The 14,869-nt window shown below is 35.0% G+C and overlaps 2 protein-coding genes across 2 annotated transcripts; one reads left to right on the top strand and one right to left on the bottom strand.

Moving 5' to 3' along the window:
• LOC104216497 (large ribosomal subunit protein uL29-like) lies at positions 1-1,812 on the bottom strand. Its single transcript, XM_009766549.2, has 3 exons — positions 1,596-1,812; positions 651-807; positions 1-269 (listed from the first exon to the last, which is right to left on the bottom strand). Exons 1-3 carry the CDS (start codon positions 1,733-1,735, stop codon positions 195-197), a joined length of 372 nt encoding a protein of 123 aa, XP_009764851.1. The 5' UTR covers positions 1,736-1,812; the 3' UTR covers positions 1-194.
• A 3,915-nt stretch (positions 1,813-5,727) lies between these two features.
• LOC104216498 (ALA-interacting subunit 1-like) lies at positions 5,728-7,181 on the top strand. Its single transcript, XM_009766550.2, has one exon. The coding sequence runs from the start codon at positions 5,947-5,949 to the stop codon at positions 6,997-6,999; it is 1,053 nt and encodes a 350-aa protein (XP_009764852.1). The 5' UTR covers positions 5,728-5,946; the 3' UTR covers positions 7,000-7,181.
• Positions 7,182-14,869: the final 7,688 nt, after the last annotated feature.

Genomic DNA, 14,869 nt, shown 5'->3' with positions numbered 1-14,869 from the left:
TCAAAGATAACAGGGTGCTCAACATAAAATAGGAATAAACTTGAAACTTGGAACAAATGAAGCTCCATATCAGTCATGTGTCTAATGTCATAAGCGCCAAACGAAACAAAGCTAAACAAAATTTGCATGCTCAATAGTTTCACCAATATATTCTGATTCAAAACACAAAAGGCTCTGCCAAAATAGATCCTATCCTACACCTTGATGGCATACTTTCGGATGGGGAAGTACATCTCCTTCTTCTTCTCTCTCTCCGTCTTCAATGACGCCTGTAAGGACAAAGAACACAAGTTAACACCATTAGTTGTTAAAGAGCTAAAAAAATTGCTGACAGGATTGAAGAAAACTGCCACATCATTTAACATCAAAACCCCCTTACATTAAATGAGTTAGAAAATAAAACCTCTGGTAATCCGCATTTATAAGCAACTCCAAAACATCTATAGTTAGAAATATTTGAAAATGTTTTAAGCAATAGTAGCAAAGAAGAATTGCTTAACTGGCCAACTAGTAACAGTGTCATTCTTTTTGGAATAGAAGAGAGTAGTATTTAAAACCAAGAGTAGCATATTGCTTTGCCAAATTAGGAGCCCACAAGCTCACTAGTGCAAAGTGCATAAACACCAAATGAAGGATAAAATCAAGGATACCTGGTGCTTGGTCAAACGTTTGCGGATGGCCCTAGTTTTCTTAGGGCGCAGGTCAAGAGGCAGGTATTTCTTGTTCTTGTAAGCTTCCCGAAGAGCAGTTTTTTGCTTCTGCGAAATTACAGTCAGAACCTGTGCGATTGACAACCTTACCACCTTGCTGCATGCACACAATCATTAAGATAATCAGGTCAATATCAAAAGTATAAACAAAGTCATACAACACATAATAGCTGACACATTTGCATTTGTCTTTTCAAGATTCATTCTATTGCTTGGTCACCAAACTAAGAAAGACACCACCAACTAAGGTTTTCTTGCGTGCCGTGAAGATAATCAACAATAAGCCAATACTAAGTCTTACTCATATATGAACAAGATACCTCTCCCATATCACAAACCATTGATAACATACTAACTGTTCCACTTTTGTATTGCAAAGTAGTTAGTAATGCTTCCGGGCCCTTGCATTTTCTCTTTTAGCATAGATTCTACTAAGACACCTCCAACGAAGTGTTCCTTGGGTGCCGTGACAACAAATATCACTACTTAGTCTCAGTCCGATATGAACAAGACAAGCTTCCCTTATTGCAAGCCATTAATAGCATACTAATTGCTTCACACTTGTATAAGTAGGTTTTAGTGACACATACATAACATAGTTTTTGAAAAGTAATCATAAAAAAATAATTTTTTGAATCAAATGATATAGAACAATATGACTAGCAAAATAGTGGATAATGTAATATATTGCAACAGATCCTAAACAGAAAGTGTCATATAAAGGTCGACATAAGACATTAATGCACTAGAAGTTTAGTTACAATGTAATGTATGCTTATGCAATCACATGTATCACTTGCAATACACACATCTCAAGCACAATCATACTAACTCCGAACAAATATTCGAATCAACCGCATAAAAAAAGAAAGGCAGAGTGCATACATTTTGGAGAGCTTGTTAGGAGCACCACCGGTGACCTTAGCGACACGAAGTAGGGCAAGCTCGGCCTTCAGATCCTTCAACTGAGCCAGTAGCTCAGACTTCGTCTTGTTCCTCAGCTCATGAACCTTGATTCTTGCCATTGCTGCTACTGGAAGCTGTTTTTGGTGCAGAGGCTGCTCCTAGATTCTGAAACCCTACTTGGAAAACGGAGGGAATTAGGGATTTATTATATACTGGGCTCTTACTTAGATTCTCTATTGGGCTGGACTTATTAGCCCATTTAGTTCAATTTTGGGGTTAGCCCATTCTTAGCACGGCCCTGTTGTCGCGCGAATAGCCATTTTAGGACCCCTATTATTTACTGAATAGTCTAAATTTATAATTTTTTTAATTTAAGCCGCTTTAGAATCAAATTCACGAATATCACGTTGAAAATTAACGTGAATCATGTCTGAATTTTAAATAAAGTTCAAATTCAGACCTTAGTCTTCTCTCTTAAAATTAATTGTCTTGTGGGTAAGCGCTGGAGATATTGCCCATTTGCCCATAGAAAGGTTACAAAAAAGGGAATCTTATAAAAATATTCAAAATAAGTCCAAATTTACCACTCTCTAACAATTAATTACATACTTACCAAAACTAGTTAAACGCACAGAAAAATTTAAAACCTAGACAAATAAGGATTTTTTTCTCCAAGAATCATATGCAAAGAGCCCCTTCCATATTTTTAACCGTGATCAACAGGAGATACAAGAGAGACAGGAATTTATGAGGTAGCAAAGATGAAACACAAAGAAAAAAAATATAAGACTATAAAAACCTAAGCAAAAGGGGACCCTTTTCAATGAATATTGTTGAAATTCATTGAAAACATATAGATGAGTCAATATAAAAACTTTGAGGGAGATTGGAGGTGATTTGGATTAGTTTGAGTCAAAATTTGTAGTTAAAATTGAGATTAAAACTTTCTCTACGACATATGAATCAAAATGTGTCTCACATATGGGTATACATGAATATACAGGAGATACGTATTTAATACAAAAGTGATACACAAAAGATATAGGGAGATACACAGGGAGATACATATATCATCTTCTTCCATGTTCATCTTGTGTACTTCAACTTTCATTCAATTTTAATTCAAACCACCTAAAATCTCTACCAAGTCGTCCAAAAATTGAGATTTACACTCCTATTTACCCAATCTATTCCAACAATACCCGCTCGAAATAAATTTCAATTTCGAAAATCCAAAATTTTAAATTCAAGCTCAAACAAACTTCAATGGTTGTACATGACATTTTCAATTTAATCCGTCGACCCAATCCAACAAACTAACGTTTAATAGTGTTTTCTAAATCGAATTAAGATACTTGATTCTCTAAAACTCACTTTAAATTACTGTATGCTTTAAAAACTAACATTAATTGAAATTGTTTGGATTAAAATAATATTTGGGCCTTTTTAGTAAATATTTTATTTTTAGGTTAGTTTTGGTTGAAATTGTTTATGGAGTGATAGTTTGAGTAGTTTTTTCCTTATAAAAAAATCTAAAATCTTTTGGAAAGTTTTTATAAAACTTTTCAAAACTTTTATCTATAAGATCTACTTGTTCATTATATTAAAAATATATTTTTACTTTTACTTGTCCACTATACTAAATCAAGAGAAAAATCTTTTTTTTTTTTTTTTTCTTCTGTTTTACCCTTATTCTTAACTACTCATTCCTCAAATCATTTTCAAGACTTTTGGAAATGCTATCATTATTAGCGATAAAATTATAAAAAATATACTTTTTTTTTAAAGGAAATATAAAGTGAAAGTGAACAAGTAAAATGAACGGAAAGAGTATAAGATTTGGGAACAATAGAATTGATATTGTATTGGTGTCACACGAGGTTCTTTTCTCCATAAAGTAAAATATTGGTTCCTAGAAAGATGCCAATTTTTAGATAACATTAGAAAGATTACTTAATAATCGTTCTCTACAAGATACTCCTTCCGTCCCATTTTAATTATTGCTTTAGCTCAAAATAATTATCTTTAATTATTGATTTAGCTCACAAAAATTATCCCAAAATAATTGTCATTTTAGGAATTCAAGAGTAAATTTGTTATTTATTTCCAACTATCCTTAATATAAAATATTAGTAATCTTTTTAATACTACTGAATTCTCAAAAAATATTTAATATGAGTAACTTAGTAAACTTTATATTGTATATATTGTTTTTCTTAGTAGCGTAAACAAAACTAAAACGATGATTAAAATGGGACAGATAGAATAGTAGACAATTTTGCATCAGTAAAGCAACAAAATCATAACATCTAGACTTCATTTGTTGAATTTGGTTTAACCATTTATGAAGATTGTGGTTTGTAGGTTTGCAGAGGGAAGTTGAACAAGGAAAGAATTTTAAAAAGTCGAAATCATCACAAACAGATTAATGTTCAGTCACTCAAATTTATCAAACATGAGATTCCAAATTTTGAACTTTTGGTCATCGTTCTTTCACATATAATGAAACCTTAGTCTTTTAGCAAAAAAAAAAAAAAAGGGAAAAACCTTAGTCTAATGGTTACAATAATTTTTGCCAGTTTTCTTGTTTGAGCTATTTTTGCAACAAAAGAAGGGCTGTTTTTTCTTAAAGATTATTAAGCTTAATTTTTTAAATCCAGTCTTCGTAAAAAAATAGCTCAAGCAAGTACTTATTGCAAAAAAAAGTTAATAATCAATTTTTTAGAATTTCAAAGAAACACCACCTATGGTCCTAAGTTCAAGTAAAATGTCGATTTATGTCCGTCTTCTACATTGATATTCTCCTTACTTTCGACCATATATATATATATATTCTCCTTACTGACGCGTAATATGGGTGTCAATTTGCACCACATAAAAATTGTCACCATAAAAATGTATGCTACTTATTAATAAGCAATCACTTCTTTATCATTTCTAGAAGACTAGAACACCTAATGCTAAAGGTAAAATTGAAAGAAAATTAATTCTTTCTTACTTCCTCTATTCCATTTTACTTGTCCAAATTGTATTTTGCACTCCCTTAATAAAATATTAATGATATTTGAAAATCTAAAATTGACTACTAATACTTCAATTACTTTAAAAATAATTACTTAATACTAACGGTACAATTGAAAAATAATATTTTTCTCTCTCTTAATTTGCTAAACTGAACCACACATATGTTGTTTTTCTCCATGTCTTCCTATATGCTACTGTGAATAAGCATGCTAGCATTGAGTCGAGGGTCTATTCAAAAAAGTCTCTACCTGCATAAAGGTAAGGTAAGGTTGCGTACTTATATCTTCCCCAAACTTTACTTGTGGAACTACACTAAATATGTTATTGTTTGTTGTAGTGGGCAAGTAAAAAGTAAAAAAAAAAAAAGTATAAGCAAAAGAGCCGGGAGGGAGTAATTTTGAAAAATATAAAATATTTTAAACTAACTATTTTTAATATTCCTTCCAGTACACTTTAAGTAATTTTTTGACTGTTTTCACACATATAAAGGAATCCACCTTTTAACATTAAATTAACAATATAATTGACCATATTAACCTTAATTTGTTTATTGGAAATACAACAAATACTCCTAGATTCTTTACTCCAAAGGCAGCTTTGAAAAAAAAAAGTTAATTCTTTTTTGATATTTGAAAAAATTAAATATTGCATCGGAAACAGTCTTTCCGCCCTTCCAAGGATAAGGATAAAGCTGTGTACATCTTACCCTCCCCAAACCCCACTTGTGGGAAACTACCGAGTTTGTTATTATTATTTGTTATTATTATTGTTAAAAAAATTAAATATTGTGGACCACAAAAAAAATTAAAAAAATCAATTAAAATAGACCGGAGGAGCAAACATAACATTAATTGGGAAATCAATACAATTAAGTAGGAATTAAATATACCCACGTTATGTGAAGAAAAAAGAAGGAAATTACTCTTCAGCATCCCACCCCACGCTATCATAATAAATTCATACCTACTCTTCAGCATAGAACCTTCCTTGTAATCTTCGCCCCCTTCTTTCTAGAAAACAAAAAACGTGGATCAAGTCGTCGTCGTTTTTTTCAAGAAAATACTAATAATACTATTCAAAGTCAAGGCAGGCATTTTTGAATTAAACAAATCAAAACGAGTAAACTTACAGCTATAAACCATTCATTCATATAATTCCCATAAAAAAAAAAAATCCCCTCTTCCTCTTCTAAATCATCTCTCTAATTAAACTCTTCAGTTCATTTTTCTTGAATTATTCGAAAATATATAGTCGCCCCCAACTTGTTTGAGATTGAGAAGTATTTACTGAAAAGTCAACTCAAATTATGAGTTCAAACAATCCATCGTCTAGCACTGGAGTTTTTGGATCGGATGAAAATACAACAATAAGAAGAAATTCAAAGCGACCAAAGTATTCAAAATTCTCACAACAAGAACTTCCAGCATGTAAACCAATCCTAACACCAAAATGGGTGATTTCTATTCTTTTACTTATTGGTGTTGTTTTTATTCCAATTGGTATTGTTTCCCTTTTAGCTTCTCGAGATGTTGTTGAAATTATTGATAGGTATGATGTTGAATGTGTACCAAATAATTCAACAAATGATAAAGTTGGCTATATAACAAATAAAAATCAAGATAAAACTTGTGTTAGAACTTTAAGAGTGCCCAAAAAAATGGAACAGCCAATTTATGTGTATTATCAGCTTGAGAATTTTTATCAAAATCATCGTAGGTATGTGAAGAGTCGAAGCGATCAACAATTGAAAAGTGCTAGTAATGTAGGTGATACAGGTTCTTGCGAGCCTGAAGATTTTGCTAATGGCAAACCAATTGTGCCTTGTGGATTAATAGCGTGGAGTTTATTTAACGATACTTATACATTTGCTAGTAACAATCAAGAATTGGTTGTGAATAAAAAGGGTATATCTTGGAAAAGTGATAGGGATCATAAGTATGGGAAAGATGTTTTCCCTTCGAATTTTCAGAATGGGACTTTAGTCGGAGGTGGGAGTCTTCTAAAGAATGTATCGTTGAGTGAACAAGAAGATTTAATTGTTTGGATGAGAACTGCTGCACTTCCAACATTTAGAAAGTTGTATGGGAAAATTGAGAGGGATCTTATGGAAGGTGAAATCATAAACGTGACGTTGCAGAACAATTACAACACGTATAGTTTTGATGGGAAGAAGAAGCTTGTGCTTTCGACAACTAGTTGGATTGGTGGGAAGAATGATTTTCTTGGCATTGCTTATCTTACAGTTGGTGGATTGTGTTTCTTTTTGGCTTTGGCTTTTATGATTGTGTATCTAGTTAAGCCAAGACAACTTGGAGATCCAACTTATTTGTCGTGGAATCGGAATCCAGGAGGTAACTAGCATTGAAGATGAGGCTGGTGGCTTGTCTTCTGTAACTGTTTGTGTAAAAGTTGTTTTTTGATGTGTTCTTGATATAGTTTTTAGACTCTTTTGCAAGGAAACAATGATATGTAATGAAGTATATTTCCTTTGATAAGTGTTTGTTCAAATTTACATATGTATAATGGAAGTTATTGCTTAAAGGAGCTTGTTCATTCTTGTCTTACAAACTATGGTTCGAGTCGATTATCTGCAGGTTGGCAGGGAAGGGGAGCCTTGGCGTAACTAGTAAAGTTATTGCCATGTGACCAGGAGGTCACGGGTTCGAGCCGTGTAAACAGTCTCTTGCAGAAATGCAGGGTAAGACGGTATACAATAGACCCTTGTGGTCCGGTTCTTCCCCAGACCCCGCGTATAGCGGGAGCTTAATGCACCGAGTTGCCCTTTATACAAATTTCTTTTTGAAATGTTCTGCATTCAAAGTATTAAGATTCATTTGCTAGCAACCAGTGATATGTAATGAAGTATTCACGCTTCTTGTGTTAACTATCTGCATACAAGTTTCTTATTGAAATGTTCTGCTTACTGTATTAAGATTCATTTGCTAGCAAACAATGATGAGTAATGTAGTATACCCTTTGATAGGTGTTTATTTAAATTTTAAGAAAAAATATATTCTGAAATAAGTTCACCAATGGAAGTAATTGCTTAATGGAGTTGCACACTATGGTGCAAGAAGAATATCTGTAGAATGATGCAAATGGCTACCAACACACGTACTGGTATGTTTTGAATCAAACCTGCTACCTTGATTATTCCATTAGATATATATTATACCCACCAAGACTTTAGCAAATATGAATACAACCTATCAAATTTGAACTCTGGTCTCCTAAGGTTTCTCATCCACTTCATTGACTGCTAGGCTACACCTTTGAGTTCCTCTTTCTTTTACTTTTCCACGAGCCTAGCCACCCGTGCGCTACATGCGGGTTTCAATTTGTTTGGAAAAAAAGGATGAAGTATTTTTCTGATCATTTATCTCGCAAATTGTACGAGGAACATACTATGTTCCACCAATAAAAAGTGACATGTTGACTAAAATGCAAAACTAATGGTACCATAATATTTTTCAAGTGTGAACCATAGGTAAGTCATACAGATCTTCCAGAGTTTCAAAATTTATGAAATTCACAAAGATTTTTGTTGATTCATAGCGATCTGATACAACAATTGTCACACCTCCTTTTTGCGCGCCCCGCCCCGAAGGGTAAAAATGCGCGAGGGAGTTTTTCCAATTTAAGTGACAATATTCGAAATGAGATTATTTATTTAATTCAGAGTCGCCACTTGGGAAAGGTTTGACTTTTGGTGTTCCAAGTCACCGGTTTATCTTGAATCCCAAATCGAGGAAATTTTCGACTTTCCAAATGAAGTCTGCGAACCAGAAATTTTAAGTAAGGAATTCTGTTGACCCGAGGGAAGGTGTTAGGCACCCTCGAATCCCGTGGTTCTAGCACGGTCGCTTAAATTGTTATAATGGCTAAATATCTGATTTAAATACATGTTGTGACTTATGTGCTTTATTAAGTTTAAACCGCTTTTATTATTATCATTTAGTTTTATAGAATTGCAACGTCGCGAAAATGTATCTCGAACCACGTCGCAATCAATGCACCCGTAGTTGTTGACCATTTCGACTCCGTTGAGATTTGGATTCGGGTCACATCAATGTGCACCCGAGTTTAAGAATGTAACTTAATTAAGCCGCGCCTAAAGAAGCCTAGCGCGTTATTATTTTTGTAGAAGGCCATGAAATTCACTAAACGGCCTATCCTGAATTCTAAATATTTGTTATGGTTATTTGTTGAGGGCCCCGCAATTTCGCATTTTTTATTTGGCGAGGCTCGTCTCTATTTTAGAAAGGGTATCCTAAAGTGGCTACATTTCTAATGCATTTGTCTCTAAAACTAGAAGGAAAAGTACATGCTAATTTAATTATATGCTTTGGCCTAACCTGGATTCTTATCAATTTCTGCTTAATTATTTACAAAGTGAAGAGGCGTCATACCTTGTGAGGCATGCGAGATTGACCAAATGCTATACTTGTATCCAAACATTTCTTGAATTGAACTTAACTAGACTTATTTTAGGCTAGATTAAGGGAATTGAACACTAGGCTTTATTGCTAATGGGGATTCGAACGTGCTCCTATATACTACCTAGCGGGTCCTGATAAAAGAACTAAAGTAAAACAGAACATCATTGTATAAGGGGGAAATATTCTATCCTATGCATGTCATTATAGTTAAACAGGAATCCGGTCAAAAATTCTATGTCAATTATCCATGCATTCTACATATTGTACCATTACATCTCGTACTAACAAGCAACTATAAACTAAGACGCAAGAGACTAGGACTCAGCTAAGCACCAAACTGATCTTTTCCTGCTATTGAAATTTACAAACTAATCATATATATAGAAAGAAATCAACATGCCATGAGTATTACAACAGACATTTAAACTTCTCCAACTTTCATTTCATGCTTTCAGACTGTTACAGTTACACCAATATGGGACTTGAAATGTGTACCTGGATACTGAAATGCAAAGAAGAAGTGGAAGCAGAAGAGTCAGCAGCAGCAACACAAGAATGGTAGTAACAAACAAAGCAATACAGCAGCAATGACAATCCCAGACCAACAGACCAAAGCAGTAAACCAATGGTACAATAATCAATATTTGATCTTTTCAAAACTCAGAGGAAAAATCCTAAAATCTGATAGAAACAAAACAAACTGGATACTGGACTTCAGACACGAAAGGATGAGAAAAAGTAGTGTTTTCCAGTCGAGCAAGAATTTCTTTTCTAAATCCCCCTCCTGATTTCCAAAAAAAACAAACTCTCTTTCTCCCTTAGAAACTGATTCTGTTTGGTTTCAGCTTCCCTTTTGTGTGTATCTCTCTCAAGGTGTATCCCTATCTTCCTCCCTCTCTCTTATCTTATCCCCTCCCCTTTTATAGCTCCAAATCAGGCTATTTGAACAGCCTGTTAATCAATCAGGTCCCCTCCCATGTGCTGTCCCTTTTCAGTTTCCACTTAGCTAATTAAGTATAAACCTCCCCTATGATATTCCTGACAGTACCCTCTAATATTTAAACTAAAAGGCAGACAGGGCAGCAAGAATATAATCTGACAAACATGCTGTCAAATTATTTTAATCAGAATGGCTTTTATGCACATGTTGTGCACTAATGCACATGCCCTCCAATTCAGGCTGTAACTAACAGACCAAACCTTAGATTTCTGAAATCAAATTAGCAACTATAAGTTACTAAACCCAGTCCCTAATTGATTCAGGCAATGCTTACAGAAGCAGGTCAATTGGTTATTGTTCGGACAACTGAAACTAATTGACGACATATGTCGACTCGACTATACTAATCATAACACGTACAATCGTAGCCAAAAATCAGAAATCTAAGAGTATCACACAAGGGGTTCAAATTGCAATGTTAACACAGAAATGACCTCGGGAGCTAATTGAATGACCAATTACGAATTCAATTGAACATACAGTTTACACACATACATTACGAAGAAATACTTGACCGAATACAGAGGTCCGGTCAAGGTGGACAATAGCAGTTCAAAAACACAAACTAAAACAAAACATTTGGCCATACGGACGGACCTTTAACAACACACAAACACACGAACTGAAATAAAGAAAAGAAAATTAACTCACCTTAAAGCTTTGAAAGAAAAAAAATCAGAAAAAATCCACTTGTGTTTTGAACAGATCCTCCTCAAGGTTGAACGGACTTTAATCGAAGTGCTTCTCAAATGAGAAACACTTCGATTAAGGTTCATGAAACCCTAATCTCTTGGCTTGAACAGACACGGACCAGGCTTGGGGTTTCTAGGGTTCGTGGATGGTAGATTTGGGACTTGGGCTTTCTTGGTTAGATTCGGACCAAACCAAGCATGGTTTGGTCACGAGGGGGGTCCGGGGACTGTCTGGTAAGAATTTAGGGCAGATCGGTGTAGATCGAGTTTTGACTCGAATCTTCAAATGAAGATTCAAGACGGTGGGATGGGATTCGAGCTAAAAGGTTGGTGGATTCATGTTTAGGGTGTCAAGGTGGTCCTAGGGTGTTAAGGTGAAGGCCACCGGCGTTCATGCCGCCGGGATTAATGGCGAGGAATAAGGGGCGGCTAGGGTTTCGTGGGGAAGGGGATGAGGACGAAGGCTGGGGTATTGGATAGGGGGCAGGGTATGGTTGGAAACTTATATATGAGATGGGTGGGGTTGATCTCAGCTGTTGGATGAGGCGAAATGGAAGGCTCAGATCTTTCATCTGATGAGGAAACGGTGTCGTTTCTCATTCAGGGTTTAGGGGTTGGTTTGGGTAAGATGGGTCGGGTTAGTTCATGGGTATGGGGATGTGATCTAGGCCGTTGATCAATCTGAGATCAACGGCCCAGATTAGATCAGGTTAAAACGGCGTCGTTTGGACGCTCTGGGTATCAGCTGGTCTGGACCGGGTTACACAGGGTTTTTGGGTTTTGAGTTTTAGGGTACACAGGGGTTCTGGGTACCCTAATGCTAACTGAAAGGAAATGTTCAAATTAGGGTTTAAAACCCTAATGCTAACTGGAAGGAAAAGCTTAGTTTAGGGTTTAAAACCCTAATGCTGGCTGAATGGAAAAAGTTCAGTTTAGGGTTTAAAACCCTAAGACTGATTAAAGGAAAAAGTTCAGTTCAGGGTTTAAAACCCTAATGCTGACTAAAGGAAAGAGTTCAGTTTAGGGTTTAAAACCCTAATGCTGACATGCATGGAAAAGCTCAGTTTAGGGTTTAAAACCCTAATGCTGGCTGAAAGGAAGAAAGTTCAGTTTAGGGTTTAAAACCCTAATGCTGACTAAAGGAAAAATTCAGTTTAGGGTTTAAAACCCTAATGCTGATTGCATGGAAAAGCTCAGTTTAGGGTTTAAAACCCTAATGCTGACTAAAGGAAAAATTCAGTTTAGGGTTTAAAACCCTAATGCTGACTAAAGGAAAAGTTCAGTTTAGGGTTTAAAACCCTAATGCTGATTAAAGGAAAAAGTTCAGTTTAGGGTTTAAAACCCTAATGCTGACTGAAAGGGAAAAGTTCAGTTTAGGGTTTAAAACCCTAATGCTGACTGAAAGGAAAAGTTCAGTTTAGGGTTTAAAACCCTAATGCTGACTGGAAGGAAAAATTCACTTTAGGGTTTAAAACCTTAATGCTGATTAAAGGAAAAAGTGCAATTTAGGGTTTAAAACCCTAATGCTGACTGAAAGGAAAAGTTCAGTTTAAGGTTTAAAACCCTAATGCTGACTAAAAGGAAAAAGTTCAGTTTAGGGTTTAAAACCCTAACGCTGATTGCATGGAAAAGCTCAGTTTAGGGTTTAAAACCCTAATGCTGGCTGAATGAAAGAGTTCAGTTTAGGGTTTAAAACCCTAATGCTGACTAAAGAAAAAGTTCAGTTTAGGGTTTAAAACCCTAATGCTGACTAAAAGGAAAAATTCAGTTTAGGGTTTAAAACCCTAATGCTGATTGCAAGTAAAAGCTCAGTATAGGGTTTAAAACCCTAATGCTGACTGAAAGGGAAAAGTTCAGTTTAGGGTTTAAAACCCTAATGCTGACTGAAAGAAAAAGTTCAGTTTAGGGTTTAAAACCCTAATGCTGACTGGAAGGAAAAATTCAGTTTAGGGTTTAAAACCCTAATGCTGATTAAAGGAAAAAGTGCAATTTAGGGTTTAAAACCCTAATGCTGACTGAAAGGAAAAGTTCAATTTAGGGTTTAAAACCCTAATGCTGACTAAAAGGAAAAAGTTCAGTTTAGGGTTTAAAACCCTAACGCTGATTGCATGGAAAAACTCAGTTTAGGGTTTAAAACCCTAATGCTGGCTGAATGAAAGAGTTCAGTTTAGGGTTTAAAACCCTAATGCTGACTAAAGAAAAAGTTCAGTTTAGGGTTTAAAACCCTAATGCTGATTAAAAGGTAAATTCAGTTTAAGGTTTAAAACCCTAATGCTGACTGCATGGAAAAGCTTAGTTTAGGTTTTAAAACCCTAATGCTGTCTGAATGGAAAAAGTTTAGTTTAGGATTTAAAACCCTAATGTTGGCTGAATGGAAAGTTCATTTTAGGATTTAAAACCCTAATGCTGATTAAAGGAAAATGTTCAGTTTAGGGTTTAAAACCCTAATGCTGATTAAAGGAAAAAGTTCAGTTTAGGGTTTAAAACCCTAATGCTGACTAAAGGAAAAATTCAGTTTAGGGTTTAAAACCCTAATGCTGATTGCATGGAAAAGCTCAGTTTAGGGTTTAAAACCCTAATGCTGACTGAATGGAAAAAAGTTCAGTTTAGGGTTTAAAACCCTAATGCTGACTAAAGGAAAAATTCAGTTTAGGGTTTAAAACCCTAATGCTGATTGCATGGAAAAGCTCAGTTTAGGGTTTAAAACCCTAATGTTGACTGAATGAAAGAGTTCAGTTCAGGGTTTAAAACCCTAATGCTGACTAAATGGAAAAGTTCAGTTTAGGGTTTAAAACCCTAATGCTGATTGAAAGGAAAAGTTCAGTTTAGGGTTTAATACTCTAATGCTGACTGAAAGGGAAAGGTTCAGTTTAGGGTTTAAAACCCTAATGCTGACTAAAAGGGAAAAGTTCAGTTTAGGGTTTAAAACCCTAATGCTAACTGAAAGGAAATGTTCAAATTAGGGTTTAAAACCCTAATGCTAACTGGAAGGAAAAGCTTAGTTTAGGGTTTAAAACCCTAATGCTGGCTGAATGGAAAAAGTTCAGTTTAGGGTTTAAAACCCTAAGACTGATTAAAGGAAAAAGTTCAGTTCAGGGTTTAAAACCCTAATGCTGACTAAAGGAAAGAGTTCAGTTTAGGGTTTAAAACCCTAATGCTGACATGCATGGAAAAGCTCAGTTTAGGGTTTAAAACCCTAATGCTGGCTGAAAGGAAGAAAGTTCAGTTTAGGGTTTAAAACCCTAATGCTGACTAAAGGAAAAATTCAGTTTAGGCTTTAAAACCCTAATGCTGATTGCATGGAAAAGCTCAGTTTATGGTTTAAAACCCTAATGCTGGCTGAATGGAAAAAAGTTCAGTTTAGGGTTTAAAACCCTAATGCTGACTAAAGGAAAAATTCAGTTTATGGTTTAAAACCCTAATGCTGATTGCATGGAAAAGCTCAGTTTAGGGTTTAAAACCCTAATGCTGGCTGAATGGAAAAAAGTTCAGTTTAGGGTTTAAAACCCTAATGCTGACTAAAAGAAAAATTCAGTTTAGGGTTTAAAACCCTAATGCTGATTGCGTGGAAAAACTCAGTTTAGGGTTTAAAACCCTAATGCTGGCTGAAAGGAAAAAAGTTCAGTTTAGGGTTTAAAACCCTAATGCTGACTAAAGGAAAAATTCAGTTTAGGGTTTTAAAACCCTAATGCTGACTAAAGGAAAAATTCAGTTTAGGGTTTAAAACCCTAATGCTGATTGCATGGAAAAACTCAGTTTAGGGTTTTAAAACCCTAATGCTGGCTAAATGGAAAAAAGTTCAGTTTAGGGTTTAAAACCCTAATGCTGACTAAAGGAAAAATTCAGTTTAGGGTTTAAAACCCTAATGCTGATTGTATGGAAAAGCTCAGTTTAGGGTTTTAAAACCCTAATGCTGGCTGAATGGAAAAAAGTTCAGTTTAGGGTTTAAAACCCTAATGCTGACTAAAGGAAAAATTCAGTTTAGGGTTTTAAAACCCTAATGCTGATTGCATGGAAAAGCTCAGTTTAGGGTTTAAAACCCTAATGCTGGCTGAAAGGAAGAAAGTTCAGTTTAGGGTTTAAAACCCTAATGCTGAC

This window comes from Nicotiana sylvestris, chromosome 5 (assembly GCF_000393655.2).
Source record: "Nicotiana sylvestris chromosome 5, ASM39365v2, whole genome shotgun sequence".
Taxonomy (NCBI): Eukaryota; Viridiplantae; Streptophyta; class Magnoliopsida; order Solanales; family Solanaceae; genus Nicotiana; species Nicotiana sylvestris.
The sequence above is the reverse complement of the archived record's forward strand: the minus strand, read 5'-3'. Positions and strand labels throughout refer to the sequence as shown.